Source organism: Manacus vitellinus, unplaced genomic scaffold (assembly GCF_001715985.3).
Source record: "Manacus vitellinus isolate BGI_N305 unplaced genomic scaffold, ASM171598v3 scaffold_12_pilon, whole genome shotgun sequence".
Classification (NCBI taxonomy): domain Eukaryota; kingdom Metazoa; phylum Chordata; class Aves; order Passeriformes; family Pipridae; genus Manacus; species Manacus vitellinus.
The window spans coordinates 1,420,829-1,438,418 of NW_021938949.1; the positions used below are offsets into that span (position 1 = coordinate 1,420,829).

The 17,590-nt window shown below is 38.1% G+C and overlaps 1 protein-coding gene across 1 annotated transcript in view; it reads right to left on the reverse strand.

Annotated features, from left to right (window-relative positions):
* LOC103755785 (sodium channel protein type 5 subunit alpha-like) overlaps positions 1 to 17,590 on the reverse strand; it is a 33,363-nt gene that overhangs the window by 3,121 nt on the left and 12,652 nt on the right. The window contains exons 11-23 of the mRNA XM_018067598.2: positions 17,022 to 17,420; positions 16,154 to 16,280; positions 14,062 to 14,300; positions 13,514 to 13,714; positions 12,379 to 12,732; positions 10,266 to 10,703; positions 8,111 to 8,231; positions 6,253 to 6,407; positions 5,422 to 5,595; positions 2,894 to 3,172; positions 2,245 to 2,298; positions 332 to 473; positions 140 to 240 (exon numbers count right to left, since the gene is read on the reverse strand). Coding sequence (XP_017923087.2) covers positions 140 to 240; positions 332 to 473; positions 2,245 to 2,298; positions 2,894 to 3,172; positions 5,422 to 5,595; positions 6,253 to 6,407; positions 8,111 to 8,231; positions 10,266 to 10,703; positions 12,379 to 12,732; positions 13,514 to 13,714; positions 14,062 to 14,300; positions 16,154 to 16,280; positions 17,022 to 17,420 — 2,784 coding nt within the window. The remainder of the gene's footprint in view (positions 1 to 139; positions 241 to 331; positions 474 to 2,244; positions 2,299 to 2,893; positions 3,173 to 5,421; positions 5,596 to 6,252; positions 6,408 to 8,110; positions 8,232 to 10,265; positions 10,704 to 12,378; positions 12,733 to 13,513; positions 13,715 to 14,061; positions 14,301 to 16,153; positions 16,281 to 17,021; positions 17,421 to 17,590) is intronic.

Consider the following 17,590-nt stretch of genomic DNA (forward strand, 5'->3'; position numbering starts at 1 on the left):
ATTGACTTTAGGGTACCGTGTGAGTATCAATGTAAAGACAGTATAAATAATTTACATGCAATATACGAACACATGCACTTTTCAGTGAATTAAATTGTACTTTTGCAGTACATTTTCCTTTTGAAGAACACTGTCTTACCAGTGGTCTCGGAATGGGTTTTTGAGGTTTCTTGGATCCCAACTTTTTCATTGCATTGTAGTATTTTTTCTGTTCTTCTGTCATAAAGATATCTTCCCCACCTAAGTATACAAAGAAATGTCACTGTTATTTGGTGAGAAAGCGGCACTATTGTAGTTGCAAAGTCTAAAATTCAAAACACAACCAATATACTTATCTTTTTCTTTTGTTGGTTGAAGTTGTCAATAATAACACCAACAAAGAGGTTCAGGGTAAAGAAAGATCCAAAGACGATGAAGACCACAAAGTAGAGATACATGTACAGATTGTGCTCCATCTCTGGCTGGTCATCTTTCTGAAAGAATAAGAAGCAACTTGAAAAATAACCAATAACAACATGGGCCTAATTCAAAACAATCTTCATATTGCTGATCCTCTCTCAAATTGATTCCAGGAGGAACTACAATTTATAATCTTACTGCTAATTCTGATAAAATTGGTATGGTTTAAAACTACCAATAGTGCATAACACCAAATTTTACTTGTATATGACAGTTTTGAAAGGGGACAAAACTAACAATCATACTGTGACTACTGGATGAATCAGAATTCTAGGACCTTATAGGAACATTATTGCTCAGATGCTGACTACTACCCTGTTTGAATTCAACTTGAACTTTATGAAATCATACACCAAGCAAAACACCTGAGACGTAACTAACCAGAAAATACATCTGGAAATAATAGTACTACAAAGTGTTTTTGCTGTGAAAACTTGTTAACTTGACTTCTTTTACAGTGTTTGTTTATGTAGTTTCTGGCTAAAGCATTGTAGAACACAAAAATTTCATTATTATTGAATATATTTCCACTGAAAAAGTTGTAGAGCATGACCTAGTCTTTGATTAAGAGTAAATTAGGTTTACTTTCATTTATTTTCTATTTTCACAGAAACTAATTGTTGTGGATTTTGTTCTGTTTTCTTTTCAAACCTGACCTAAATTTCCACCACTTGCAATTGATTGAGGTCCTAATAAAAGCAGTAGAAAAAGTTACTGAATTAAATATTCTTGCCATAATTTTCACTAACATTTCAGAAGCTCCTTCCAATAAGAACAGGAGTTGTAAATTGCTCAGCACTTGAAAAATCAAGCGAACTATTTAGAAGTCAATTTCCAAGCTCTTGCCATTAAAAATCTTGTCCTAGTTATGTTGTTGTTTTTTTTCTTTCTTAGCCAAAACTTCTGTGATGGTTATTATGAATAAAAACAAAATCAGAAGAAAAATAAATTTTCATATTGAAGCACAAAGAAAAAAAAAATTGAAACACAGCCAAAACCATTTTAATATATGGTTACTTTTAAAATTCTTTGATTCCTTTGAACTCATGATGAAATTAAAAATAGCCTCTTCATTTCAAATTCTTTGCTTCCAAAGACATATCACTTTCTTGTGTGTAACATTGGATGATACTTTTGATAAGACAACAAACACGTCTGGCAATATAAAAGGTAGGCAAAATAGTGCTATCGATGTCTCAGAATGTATTTCAAATGGCTGCTTAGCCACAATAGTTTGATCCTTGAGGAAGTTTGGGGTTGTGTTTTGAAGTGGACTTTAAACCATGTCAGTGTAAAACATTCAGGTTTACTCCAAGCTTGAGATTCATAAAAGATGTTTAAAAGTGGCTGGCAAGAAACTCAGCTCCCCTCTAGCTGATGGACATCCAGTTATTAGCAGAGTAAATGTAGCATAAAGTGGTGCTCATCTGAACAATATAAATATCCAAGGTGAGTTGAAATGTTCTCTAGATCCCTCTGAGCATATCAATTAGATCTCCATTTACCACACAGGGCAGTTGGAGAGGAACTTACACGGAAACTTTACACTAGAGGAACTATATTTAGGTGGTTGGATCTGAGCTGAAACCCTGCCCCCATTACAACAGAGGAGCTTTAGGATTCTGTGATTCATTTGCAGATTAAATGTTTACATCAACTGATAATAAATAATTACTGGAAAGATTTAGCACAGACAACCAGCAGTCGTAGAAGTGCAAAACTAATAATGCATTTGCAGGAAGCAGTGGCATCAACAAAAAACATGATTTGAGTACAATGACTGACCTCTCGTGAATCTACTGCTGCATACATGATGTCCATCCAACCTTTGAATGTTGCCTAGAGTGAGAGATTATGAAAAATGTGTTGAACCTTGACCACAAAAGTTTTCACATAATTTGCAATATCCAAATGATGCTGACTGGAGCACGAGCTTTTGGTATGGTCACACACAAAGAGCACCGAGGTCAGGCCGCAGCTTTATGTGGGGCATTCTCAGCCTCATTAGGAGATGAAAGCTGGCAAGGGTGGGACAGAACATGGTGTTCTAGGATGCTGAGAGAGCAAAATGTCATTAGCATGGTACTAAAGGCCTTGCAACCCTCATTGCTGAACAAATCCATATTTCAACGGGACAGGTCAATATTTGCCCCAGATTTTCTTCTGAGATTGACTCCATTTCTCAGGATCGTGAACCTGCTGGAGGCTGAAACAGCCCTTGCCCACCAGATGCTTACTTTGTCATCTGCAAAATCGCAGCAGGGTCTCATTTGTGCCCCTTTTCCCATTTGTGTGCCTGAACAGCCAGTTACATGGAAAGGGCAATCTGTATTATATTTCACTCCTTGCATCACCCACAGAGATAAATTAGGAGCTGACAGAAGGTCAAGCCCATCTGACATGGTGCTTGCTACTGAGGGAAAGCAGCACTTACCACCTGAAGAAGAGCCAGGTAGCCAGAGCCAACGTTATCAAAGTTGACTTTGACATTGACCCAGAATATTTTTCCCGTGTTATTGTAATTCTCACAGTCTGATTTGTTTTTGATCATGTCATTTAATGTGGAATCTTCTTCTGTCAGGTTGACACATTTCCCAAACTTCCCAGCAAAGAGGTTCACTCCCATGATGCTAAAGATGAGCCAGAAGATGAGGCAGACAAGCAGAACATTCATGATGGAAGGGATGGCTCCCAGGAGGGCATTGACAACCACCTTAGATGAAATGGGAGAGGAAAAAACATGCTTCAAAAAAGATGGGCTCAGGTATCAACGATAAGCAGTCAGTCATCTCTGCAAACAAAAACTGATGTTTGCCATGTCATTACTAGTCACAGCTGGCAGGGGGATCTTGAACAGTGTCCATAGTACCTCTTAGGCTTTAAAATGGATAATTGACACTTTTTGGTTTGCTGTGAGCCCCTACTACGTAAGTATGCTAAAATGTGAGTCCATCCTCTTTTTTTTTTACTTTCCCTTGGTTCTGGAGTGGGGGATAGTCCATTGGCTTCTTTGTTTTAAACTTTAATAAGATTAAATTTCTGAAGTATTCATCCATAAGCACTAGTGCAAAGGACTGTATTATTAAGACTGTCAAAAGTAGTTTTTAAAAGGACCAGTAATAACTCTCCACTAGAATTTTGTTGCATCTATTATTTTTAGCGGATTAGGATTGTGTTTGGGATCTATAATCATGGGCTAGGTACTTTTTCTGTGCTAGGTGCTGTACAACTACAGAAAATGTCCATGTAGATTTTAAAAGCAAGCTAGGATATGACAGATTGCTTTATAAAATAGGACAGTATAAGGAAATTATGAGAATATACATTTGAGTTACACAGTGAAGGCAGTGAACTCAGCTGTCAGGCAGCAAAGAACAACTTGATGGACCAGCAGAAAAATTAAAAAGCTTTGTGAAGGTTTTGGAGACCATGTCACACACATTCTGCATGGCAAGACAGAAAGTATGATGTCATCTGTTTCAAAATTGACTCCAGACATGGAAATTTTGATACTTTCTGTTAATTAATTTAATGCCATTTCTCTCTGTCTTTACAGTGACATGATTGCAAGAAGAAAGCTTTCAGTCTCACTTCCAGAAAATATCCAAAAGCAATATGACTCAGCTGCCTTGAGTCTGCATTCCATTGCATGGATTGGGCTGGAAGGCACCTTAAAGCCCATCCAGTCCCACCCCTCTGCCATGGGCAGGGACACCTTCCACTAGCCCAGGTTGCTCCAAGCCTCGTCCAACCTGTCCTTGAACACTTCCAGGGATGGGGCAGCCACAGCTTCTCTGGGCAACCTGTGCCAGGGCCTCACAGGAAACAACTGCTTCCTAAAATCTATTTTCAATCTCTGAGTTTAAAACCATTCCCTATGTACATGCGTGACAGTGATGCCATATGTATTTCTATCATCTGTTTTCATGTGCCAGAGCACATTCTGTAGACCAGACTTTTACCCTAAATACCACTGTGGTTGTCCTACTGTTTCCCATTGCAGTGTACAGATGTGTTTTATCATATGACAATGGGAATCCCTCTGCATTTGCACAATGGTAGATCTGTAAGCAAATGTAATTAATGTCCAGCAGCATCACATTGTTCCAGGTGCTCCTTTGATGGAAAAAAACCCCCATCAAATATTCTACATACTAGCACTTAATTTGTGAAACAAGTCTATTTGAAACGATAATTTGAGCAAAGCACCTTCTAATAGTCTTAAGTGTTTGTAAATCAATCCAGTAAAAACTTGTAGAAGGGAAGTGACTCTTTCCTCTGAGTTAGCTTTCCATCAGACTTCAGAAATGAGAATAGTGCTCATAGTTCTTTATCTCTACTTGATTTTTGCTTATCTTAGTAAGACAGGAACACAAGAATGACTAAGCAGCAATGGAACAAAATTCCATCTGGGCTAGTTTTAGTTTCAACAGGACTTAGGATCCATCACTCCAGAAAAGTGCATAAGGAACATCCAAGTACAGAAGAGCACAAGCAAGGGCCTCTTTAAAAATTCATTTTACAGTTCCTATATGGAACTCAGGGTAGACATGTGAACTTCATAAAGACACAGCCATGAGTAACAAACCTGTTGTGTTTGTTATCTGAAAAGCTCTGAAGGTCTAACTTTTAATCAGTCTTACCCTCATTCCCTCAAACCGTGACAATGCTCTTAAGGGTCTCAGAGCTCGGAGAGTCCTAAGAGATTTCATTGGGCCAAACGAACTGCCAAAGAGATTTATCAAAGAGACCTGAGTAGGAAGACAAAAGAAAATATTAACAATGTCCTGTCATCTGTTTCCTTTATTTTCAATTTAAAAAAAAAAACCAACAAACAAAACCAAATCTCCCCGCAGTTTCCATGCTTGGAGTGCAATATCCTGACACCATCACTACAGGAAGTAAGAGTAGTGTCTGAAATTTACATCCAGAAAATAATCAGGCACCAAAAGCAAAACTTACATCTACAATAAGAAAGTCCAGCCAGCACCAGGCATTGGTGAAATACTTCTTGAAGCCATAAGCCACCCATTTCAGAAGCATCTCCAGAACAAAGATGTAAGTGAACATTTTGTCAAGAAATGCCAGTATCATTTGAATTCTGACTCTCTTTGGTAAATGGATGTCTTCAAATGCCTTAAATCATAATATATAGACAAATGGTAGAAGTCGGAAATGAACCTTATAGAATCAAAGTCAAGCAACATTAAGACCTCTTTATCATTCAATATGTTTCAACACAGATCTAAACACCATGTGTTAGTCATATGTCAGATGATAAAAGTATAATTCTCCATGCCCCTTCTCTTTCTTTTTCTCTGTATAGTACAACCCTGTGGATGCACCCATCATGCACAATGAAAGCCTGGGACAGTATATATTTTTAGAAATTTAATAAGAAATTTATATGTTTAAGAGAACTAAGTACTTTTTTCCCCCCAAGTATTAAGAGTCACTTGTTTGTTTTAATGGTATGAAAACTCCTTAATATTTCACAAATGTGACGTAACTTCCTGAGAAAAATCCAATATACAGCCAGAATAGAAACAGCTTCTGAGATTTATGTATTTTTAGCTTTGCTCATGCTCTCTTATAATTTTTAATAATATGAATAATAGATTTGCAATAATTAAAATAGTGAATGACTGCTGTTGAAGCCTCTTCTGTTTTCTCCTTATGAATTCAAAGATATTCACTGCATTTGTTACTAAAAACATCTCTGATTAAAGCCAGAAATCCTTCTAAATAGATACACGAGACTGTGCTGAAATGCACGAAAAGTGAAACACTTACCAGGGCTCCACTGCTCAGAAGAATCATGAATATGATAAAGGATTCAAACCAAGAGTGTTCGACAATCTGGTAGCAGGTTTTCCTCAGGTTCCACCATGTTTCTCCTCCAAAGTTTGCAGCACTACCCACATAACAACGAAAGTGTCGAGCACAACCTGAAAGTGAGAGACAGCAATGAGCATGTGGAAGGAATGTACTTGAATGTGAAGGGTTGCTCAAGAAAACTTCTGTCAACAGCCACAGTAACTGCATCGTTGCTTGTTGTTTTCCCTGGTTTTCCATGAAAAGAAAAAAATTAGGAGATGTAGTTTAACTTGCCTTGTAGCTCCTACTTATACATCCATAAAGTAGGTGGAGCCTCTTTGGACAACTTCCCATTATTTCAAGATATTTCTGAGACACTGGACAGGCTCTCACTGATCTGCAGTTTGGGTACACAAAACTTCAGGGCCACAGGAAGAGTCTTGATGTTAAAAAAAGCCCCTCTCACTTTCTGCACACTGTTCGGAAAGCAGAGATGAGATGCCCCAGAACAAAAAGGATTGGAAACAGAGGGGGTAAACAGTTGTCTTCAATATTGCAGCCTTATACCATGCCTTGAGAGGTCTATTCATCTATTCATTTACTTCCAAATGTATGGAGTGGTTGATTTTATATAATATAACCTGCAAATATATGTTATATTCTAGCTGATACATAGGCTTCATAAAAGGACACCTCTCCTTTCCAGCTCACCAGATTCCTTCTCACAGCAGACAATGATGCCAGGGCCGCCTAATATTTCCTGATCACCTCTTTATAAAATCCTGGGTTTGATTACTTATTAGTTTTTCCAGGAATCTACTCACTTTGGCTAATTTTTTCCTTTCCGCATTCTCTGCATTAATTCATGTTTTCACTATGGCAAATGTCAGTCAGAAGGCTTCTGTCATTTCCAAACACAGTAAAAATAATATATACATGTGTCATATTTATATATAAAATCTTATACACATAGTCTTAACATCGCATATATAACTCATGTATATTATAGGCCATAATACACGTAAAAAATTCTGATTATTTTTATTTCAATAATCCCCAGTAATGTGGATCTGGAGTGTGAGATGAGGCAGGGAATAGCACTTGCACAAGATAAGGACTGTGGGGAGGGGTGAAATCTGTGTAAGGTTCAGACTTGCTGCACCTTCAGTTGACTTCTCTAGTGGTTTGGCCACTGCAGGCACATTCCAGCTGGGAACCTCAGAGGACAAAACAAGGCATTTCACATTTCTTCTCTGGAGCAGGGCAAGAAAATATAGAATCTTTATTTCTTTTTTTTTTTTTCTAACAGGCATGATATTATGAAAGCTACATACAATTATGTGTTAGGGTAGGAAGAAATCATAAAAGTACTGAACACATCCAGTGCGAAGCGTGATGTTGTGTGATGATTTGAGAAGAGATTCTCAGTTTATTGAATGATCTTTAAGGACCCTTCCAACCCAAACCATTATTATCCCTGTGGCCACTGCCAGGTGAGACCTGATCACATACACTTCTCTTTCATTAAACCCCCAGAGTGACTCGGTTGCTGTCCAACAAAGTGAAATTCATCACACCTCACTATAATAATCCTATTTTTTGGAATGGAGTCTATGCCATTGTCCAAGTCCCCTTTGGAAGCAATTTGCTTTAAGGGGAAAGGGTTTTAGTTTTCAGGTCTCTCAATCACTGTGTTGAATAGAAAGGGACAACTATTTAACCACTTTCCAGATAACTAAAATTAACTAAAATTAAACAGGCTCAGCATCATTAGAGAAACATATTGGGTGTTAATCCTCCTCACTTTTCAGCAGTGAAGCCACAGGAATCTTACCTTCTGGAAAACATTGTTCTGGAGTCTTGAAGTCTTCAGAAAATTCTGGAATCTGCCTCAAAACATCCTCAGGATTTTTCAGATCCACTGTGCTGCCTTCAGAAGAGCTGACACTGTCAAACTACCAAACGAAGTAATATCAGATATTGTTTCTGTCTACGTTCAGCTTCAAATGAATAAATTCATCCATGAACAAATAAAACTCAGAATGAAAACCTGGCTATGTACTAATATTACAAGAAGTGTTGGTAATGGAATAAACTTTGTGATTTTAAAAGCATATGAGCTTAGAAGTACCAATAGGTGCATCTAAATAGAGGCCAAAGCTTTATAATTACAATATCTATCTACATGAACCAGAGGTAACTGCCTAATCAGCTGGTAAATTGAAAAGCTTTTAGATTGCATATTAGGGCATGGAGTCCTCAAAGCAGGATAAACTACTTGGACTGAACCCATGAAATCATAGAAAGATGCATTCAAACAGGAGAATCAGATAAACATATCTGCTATTGTGTCAGGCACTGAGCACCCAAGGCAGCATTTATGAAGTAGGAACCCGAAATCATACCCTATATTTTCAGTTATAAAGCTTTTTACCATCCCATTATCTCATACACAATGTTTGATGAGCCAGCAGTTTGTTACAAATTACTTTATGCTTTTTTTCTTTCATGTTTGCATAATGCTGTTTTTTACCTCTTTGAATGTATTCTATATTCCAAATTACTCCAAAAATATTGTAAATTAATAACTACCATCTTCAATGACATAGAGAGAAACTCATTTCAATCATTATATTTCTTGAAACAGTTACTTAGGACACAGGCAGACTTGATGGAATTTCCCACTTGCAAGCTTATCTCTCTTTTAATACCTTTTTTTTTTTTTTAAATCCTCCTCTTCTTTTTTTTTGTGGACTCAGACTTTAATAAATGGAAAGTAGCAGAGAGAATGTTATAAATTATTTACAATTACTACAAAACAATTTTGCAGCTCAGAGCTGCTTCTGGCACTATTCTCCACTCCAGTAAATCCTTGAACAGGAACATTCCTGTGCTTGACCAGTATTGGAAAGTCAAGCTGAGAAACAATTTCTACCTCTTTTTCTTCTGGTGATGATGGTTCACCCTTCCTGTCTTTTCCTGGGTAAAGCACACTGAATTCCTCAGAGGAAAATCCTGATCCTTTGCTCCAGCTGCCTGAATTTTTCGCTCTTTCTCCCCTTTGTCTCAGGTGATTATCATCCTGAAAATAATCTGTGGATTAGAGGGAGTTTCTTTCCATTTTTAGGAGGGGGACAAGTCAGAAGGGAAAGAAAGATAAGATATGCATTGCTCTTAAAGTGGGACTCTCCAGACGAAAGTCATAATATAGGATCATTTTGAGTCTGATAGAGAAAGGGAAAATTTTTCCCAACAGACATGCAGCAAATTAAGGAATTTTAGTGATCTATTCAGAAGTTAAGTGAGAATATTTGCATAGGAATTAAGATGGAAACTTAAGATGGGAAATCTTGAGACCAGGATGGCAATTATGGTTAAAATAGAACTGAAAAATCCATAGAACACAAAGAAATAGGGTAATACATGCTGTCATATCAGAAATATGACCTTAGTAGAACTACTCCATACTTAATCTTAGTAATTCCTAATAATTACTACACACAGCGAGGACAAATACCAAGTAAGGACCAGAGCTATAAATAAATATTATGAGTCCATGGCCATGTTCTTTATGCAGAATATGTACTTTTGCTCTTTTATGTACATAATACCAAAACAGTTGACATTATTCACATAATGTTTTATATAAAAAAGTCCAAGTTCACCAAGGACTGCCACAATTACCTATGGGTTATGTAAGTACCTGTGTGCACCATAACATCGCTTAGGAATTGCTGCAGCACACTCAACAATTTATGCTCTTTATTTTAAGAACATGAAAGAATCTTGGTTTTTAAGAGGCTCCTAGTGGTGATTTACCCCCACTCTAAATATTTGTACTTTTGGTTCTAGTTCAAAATTTTGTAACTCTCTGGAAAAGGATTAACATATCCCACCCTGTTCTGCTAGAGACCATCTTCTACCATGTGTGCATCCCTCTTTCTCTGTATAGATTCTACTGTTCCAACACAAATATAGGAATTCCTTACCTGTTTGCTGTATTCTGTGTCCGTAAATGAGCTCAGTTTATCATCATCCTCAAAACCCTCACTAGTGTTCTCCTCCTCAGCAATAGGGACACAAACAACTATGTTGGGATTGTTAACAAAATCTTCGAGACCTGAGCATTTGTCCCCATTTTTCTCAATCCATTCATTGTTGTAATTCTCTTTACGGTTTTTTATTTCTTCAGCCTTGAACCCAAGTGATTTCTGTGCAGTCAATTTGATTTTCTTCCTCTGTGCTTTCTTGAAATGCCTGAGCTTTGCACAACAGGTGTCCCACGTCTTGCTCTTGACAAAGTGAAATCCCTTGTGGATCCGAGCGAAGGCAATCCGGAGATTGTTCATCTCTCCATCATCCTCTGTTGTCTGGAGACTGTCAGCACTGAAGGAACTCAGCAGTAGGGCAATGAAAAGGTTGAGAACCTGAAAGTCATTAATTAAAAAAATTAAAATTCTGGAGAGTAGAATTCAGATTTCTGAATTCTAACTTTGAAGAACACAGATACTACCAAAGGTCAGTTATACTGAGCAAATCAAAACAAGGTCACAAGGAAATGACAATGACAGATCACACTGTGTTTGATGAAATCAAATTCTCTTTCAGAAATGTCAGTTCCCATGCCCCTCTTTCCCAAAAGAGTTATTTAACATACAAGAGAAAACAGATCTGTGCATGCCAAATGCATTATGTGGCCAAAGCAACTTTTCAAAGGTTAAAATAGTAACACAGACTACTGTTATGGCTTGTCAGTTTAATAACTGTTTCTTCATTCTTCAAATTCGAATAAATCAGGCCTCTGTGGAGTTACTTAAAAATTATGTGGGATCCAGCTCAGGCCCAGAAGTTCCATCAAATCTGTCACGCTATCACAAAAATCAAAACCAAGAGAAGCTTGAAGAGGCGTTTCCTTCCCATTTTTGAGTACACTTAAAGAGAAGAATTTATAAACCTCAGTTTGTTTTATGTTTGTTTGGTTTTAAGGGAATGTAAGAATTTAATTTTTTCCCTAATGTTCTTTATTTCCCTAATGTACCTTAATTTTTATCATGTCAGAGCTGGTAGATAGCACCCCTGAGTTACCCAAAGACCACAGGCAGTGGAGGATATTAGCCCTTCAGAGATCAGTTCATCCCATCTGTCTTAGTTATTGACCTTAGGCTGGAATAAATTTCATTGCTGGATACCTTTCTGTTCCCTGGGACAAAAAAGACAGCCTAGACAAAGAGTGCAGGCTAAACACTTCATTGCTTCACACTTAACGTTATGTGGTATGAATATCACTCATTTCATCACTGATATCCATCCTTGCAGTGTGGAACACACGGGATATTAAACCCAGATATTTGTGATTCAGCCACAGAACAGATATTTCCCATAAAGGGCTGCCTAAAATTAATTATTTTTAGCAATTTTTTTTCTAATTAAGAGAATTTTGGTATATGAATGATACTAAGAAGGACATGAAAACCAAAGCTGCTACAATAAGGTATTTATGATTTGGACATTAAGAAATTACAACAGGACCAGGAAGGCAGGCTGTCCCTCATGCCCCAGCACAGTGTGTGAGGCTGTGTAGGTTTGCCATAGCACAATCTAGCTCTTGGGTATAAACATACTTGGAAGTGACTAAGAAAATCCTGATTTCAGTGGTAGGAGTGTAGATTCTGCCACTTGCTGATAAAGAATTCAAGACTTGCATGAGCTTTTACTAAAAAAAAAATTAAAATTGATTTACAGAGGGGTTTAAGCACTTGGCTTAATTAATTCAAGCAGGTAAGCCATAAGCCTCACTGATTATTTACATCCAAATCCCAAGATGTGAAGAAACACATTATAGCCTGTATTATATTTACTGCAAAGATATTCCTCCTCACATTGCCACATGAAAAGGTCAAGTGATGCTGTGTGCAAAGCACACAAAATGGGAAAATATAGACAATGGCTCAAAGGTGAAAGGCAAAGGAGGCTTTTGCAGACTACAACACACAGGTAACTTTTACACCTGTGTTTAGGGAAGCTACCTTTTGTTGACAAAACAGCAGTTACATAGATTCTACCATAGGCAGGATGAAGAGAAGAAAATACTGGAAAACTTACCACTAAATTTCCTATCACCATTACCAGCAGAAAGACAAAAAGACACAGTGGTGGTTCAGCAACCACCATGCAGCCCCACATGGTCTCAATCCATTCTCCACACAAAATTCGGAAAACGACGAGGAATGAGTGGAAAACGTCCATCATGTGCCAACGTGGTTTGCAATCTTCGCTTATTCTAGTACAGTTGAGCCTATAACTTTTCCCAAAAAGTTGCACCCCTACTATGGCAAAAATGAAAATGATGATTCCCAGGACGAGGGTCAGATTACTCAGCGCTCCCAGGGAGTTACAAATTATTTTGATTAGAGTGTTTAAAGTTGGCCAGGACTTTGCCAGTTTGAAGACCCTTAGCTGTGTAGCAACATAAAACATAGTGTTAGACATTGGTAGAGATAACCCATCATTACACCATGCAAATCCTGCAACGACCAAATTACAGGTATTCTGAAATATTCTAGCAGTGCAATATTTGTGGCAAATGTGACATTAATATTTCTAAAAAGCATTTATAGATCTTTTTTTTTCTACTGCGCAACAATGCAAACATAAATTAATCACCCCATAAAGGACCAGGCACACTTGAGTCCCTAATAAGTGTTTGGCCCACACAGGTAGGTGTCCATACAATGCTCTTGATGTAGAATATGGTGCCTAACTTACATGTAACAGAAAGGACTAAAAGTTGGGGGTCTGGCTGCTGTAGCACTATGAGTCTGTCTTTTGGTAAAGCAATTTAAATCCATCCATGGTACATGATATGGATACCTTAATATCCTTTCACATCTCTCTTTGTATATTGGTTTTTTTCTATTTGTTCTCTTGACACTCTTTTCCTAATTTCTTACGCTTGTTTTAATATTTTTACAACAGTTTTATAACACATCCTCTCTGGAATACCTTTTCATTTGAGTATTTCTTAGTATATTCAAAAGAAGCACATATATCCTTAAACTCTGACTCTAACATCACAAGGAGTTTAAGAATGGGTTTCTTATTCTTCATGGCAAGAGAGAAAAAAAAATTAATTGTAAAAAAGTAAAATTCTTGTCTCCTAACTGCAGACAACAGAAAGTGTTCTCTATTAAATACACAAAATTAAGTGTCATACAAGTGAGCAAGTGTGAAGCATTACCAGTCTGAAGGATCGTAAAACTGACAGGGTTCCTCCTCTTCGCTTTTCCCTCTGGTTTTTGCTTCTGGGCAAACTCAGTTCAATTAAACTCAATGTGACAATTACACTGTCAAAAATATTCCAGGGCTGCTGAAAATAATAATAGGGATCTAGAGCGATGATTTTTAAGATCATTTCTGCCGTGAAGATTCCTGTAAAAACCTGTGACAAAGAAACAGCAGCATCAGCCTAAAAGTAGCCACGACTTTATCTTATCTTTAGTTTACTTTTCCCTCAAATAATATTCATGGATGGGTTAATAAAACCCATTTTTATGAAGTCCTAATGCGCTTTTAAGTAAAACGGGAGGGTTGTTTTCTGCCTTCTTGGGATCATGTCAAACTGCATAAATAAAAAAAATAAAATCAGGGAATTGTCTATATTAGAAACAAAGCTTATAAATGCAAAGTTTGCTAATTTTTACTGTTGCTCTTTAAGTCTCAAGGGAAAACAACCATCAATCAATTAATTAATCCTATAAAATGTTGCGTAGCTGAGAAATTACTTACCAAGTTGCCTACTTTAAGCATGAATTTAAAAGTATGTGACATATCATTGTGCTCCAGTGCCATGAACAAAGTGTTCATCACAATGCAAACAGTGATAGCGAGATCAAAAAAAGGATCCTTTATGAAAGCAGCCACTCTTTTCTTGATTCTCAACCAAAGTGGACAACAGTCCCAAATCAGATACTTTAAAGCAAGTTTCTTTAGGCGTGGTGGGCATCTCTGCTGAGCTTCTTCATGTTCTAAATGCAAAAGAAAACCCCACCATCATTAAATAGTTACCACTGAGCAAGATGGTGAAATAACAAAGCATTCAAAAGACCAGAGAAGAAGAAATAAACCTCTCAACTCTCACAGAGCCCAGAGCTTCCCTGCACTTTCTGGCATTCATTTAATCACTACATCAGCTGATAAATGTGAAGATAAATATTCAGAGAAAATCGGATTCCAAATGCATTCACGAGCACTTCCTTCAAAAGCCTTTGGAAGGGGTTTTATTTGTCTTAGACTCAGACTGGTACTACAATCACCTGACTAAATGCAGACTTTTGTGATGCAGAGGCTTCTCACTCTCTTGTAGGTCAGTAGCGTGGCTACAGCACTTCCCACCTTGTCCTCACGGAGATGTCTTTGACATCAGCTGTGTCACACCCAACAACACTTTGTCTCCTTTGACTCTCGAGAGAGTTTTGAGAGTCTATGGCAGACAAAAGAATCCTGACTGTAGGTGAGGCAAATCCAAGCTATGGTGCCTGAAATTTGGCTTTAGGCCACTTCTGTAGGAAAGGTCACACTTTCCATTTTCCACACCTTTCCAAATATAAGTCTCATCCTTCTTCATCATCAGTATTAACGAAGTCCTTCAAAACACTTTTGACCCTTAAGTCTTTTGCAAATTCATTGAAAAACTGGAGCTGACTTAATGCAAGCCCAGTAGGAATTAGTAATCCAGTTTTCAAGGACCTGAAAACTTTTCAGATATCAAATGAACTGGATTTGACTGATATCCTTTTCTTAGTTTGACCTGTCCTTTTTTCTTCCCTCTGTTTAGTTTTCATTCCTTCTCTAGGCTCAAGTCCCAGATTCTACCCTACCCTGCTTATTCCAGTTTGATCACCTTTACTCAGCCTTCACTCCAGGTCTAGCTCATCTTCCATTTTCCTGCATCACTTGACTTTTTCTTTATGAATACGTTGTGGATGCAGCAGAACTGGTGTTTAGGTCCCAGCAAAGATCCTTTCTGATGCCTGTTCTCAGGTTAATATGCAGCCACTTAGAGCTGTAAGTCCTGTTGCATCCCAGTTCACAGCTGAAACTGTGCAACAAAACCCAGATCTCTGGTGAATTACACTGCAAAGCAAAACTCAACTGGATGTGTTGCAGCTGTGATTCTCCTGAGAAAATGTTTTTAAAAAAATTAAGAAAAGAGACCTCCCTGCCACAGGGTACCCCCCTGCTAAATCCCATACTTGTGGTCCAAGAGCTGGTGGTAGAGCTCCTCAACAGGGACAAAACAGAACAAAACAAAACACCATCCTGATCAACTTGAACTGAAATTTTTCGGGAAGATCTGCAACAAAACCATCGGTCATCAAAATTACTGTCATTGATTAACCCCCTCCACAAAAAAAAAAAAAAATCACATGGAAAGGTAAGTTAAAGGAATAAAAAAAATTGTGAGGTGAGACATTAGAAATTTGGGAATTGCCACAACTAATTTTAATTGCATAATCTTATTAATTTCTGGATTCTGTATGTCTGTGTGTTTGCTAGTGACACAGCAGAAATCACAGGAGGAAAAACTAGTGTCCCAGTCCTGCAGGTCAGATGCTAAACAAAATTCTTACACCTGCTCTCACTCCAACCCCCTTCACAGTCTGTCCTACAAAATGAACTTTTACTATGGGCAAAGGATATGTTCCAGTACATAAAGGCTGTGTGATAATGCACACTTTTTTCTGAAAAGGAGCCAGATTAACAATGAAATTCCTCACCACACGCCTACAGTTCTCTGTTAACCTTTAAGGAATATATTTTTTTCTTTCATGGCGGCATTACTTCAGGATTGAAATAAACGTTTTGAGGAACCACTTACCCTCCAAGACACTGGTAATTATGCTGACTACACTTGCTGCCCTCTGTCTCTGAAGAGCCTCATTAAAGTACTCCACTGACAGATGAGGAGGTAAATGCATCATGCTGCTCTCATCATGCACAGCTGGCTGCTCAAAGAAGTAAACATGATTAGGGAGATACCGCAGGAATGAAATGAAGTAGGATGTGATGATGGGTAACTATGAGAGTTAATAGGAACAATGACACACAGCCAAACAAATGTACCTTTTTGCAAGATGTAATAAATGTTGAGAATGAAGGTCCTACTCTTCAGTCATAGAGGTGTAGTAAATGGATCCTGCAAGCGTGTAATGGCAACAGGGCAAGCACAGACCTTGGGAATAAGTGTATGAGGGGAAATAGGCCTAGGAAATATTCAAGAGACTAATGGAATAGGAGAGAGGTGAGGGATAAATGTTAGAAAAGCAACTCTGCCCACTTGGGGAACTTGCAGAAAAAGCTGCTGTGTGATGCTAAATGTGCTACGGAGAAAAAAGAAAAATCAAAGGTATTGCTCAAAGTGACACCCCTGGACAGAGTTTGGGTCAGAAAGACTCTTTGGTGACTTGTAATTTCAGCACTAGGAACCTTTAAAAATGTGTTAATACAATTAATGAATAGCAGAAACATAAAGTTTATAACAGGAATGTCAAAGTCTGGTTTTCAGGAACTCATCAGACTATTAAAAACCAGTTTCTACTGACAACCTATAAACTCCTCACATCAACATACTTCAGTTCACATCACTGTTTGACATTGCAATGAAACTCCTAAGACAAGAAACCCCTGCCACTGATCAATAAACAGTAACATGGAGGATATATTTAAAATAATACGTTTTTCCTTACCAGATCTCCCTTTCCCGAGTCTTCCATTACCGGTGGAAGCACTAATCCTTCAGAAGACACTGGATCTTGACTGTGAACCCTGCTGCTTCCTCCTCCCAGCCCCAAAACCACACCATGGTAGTCATCCGTGCTCGCCCACTTGCTCTGCACACAGTTCGGGGTAGGGGGGTGAGAGCTGTGGCTCATTTGGCTTTGCCAGCTGGAGCGTCTTCCAATCTGTGTGCCCGACAGGGAATGGCACCGGATTTTGTGTCCCCCAGCACTGTGGGTTTCCTCAGCACCGAAATCCGTCCTGGAATCAGCTTCTGCAGTGGGTATTTGGAAGCTGAACACGCTCCCGTGGCTAAGTCTGCGTCTCCCCTGGTTTGCATTGGGACCATACACCAGGCCAAGGAGAGACTAAAAGCCCAGGAAAAGCAATATAGAGAGAACACCATAACATCACACAGAAAATTTGGGGAAGCAGTAAATGTTTAGAGTTTCATAACATTAACTATCAATCACTGCAACTCTAAAACTCTTATTTGATTTACATTTTCTGGAAAGGATTATATTTATATTTTAAAAGG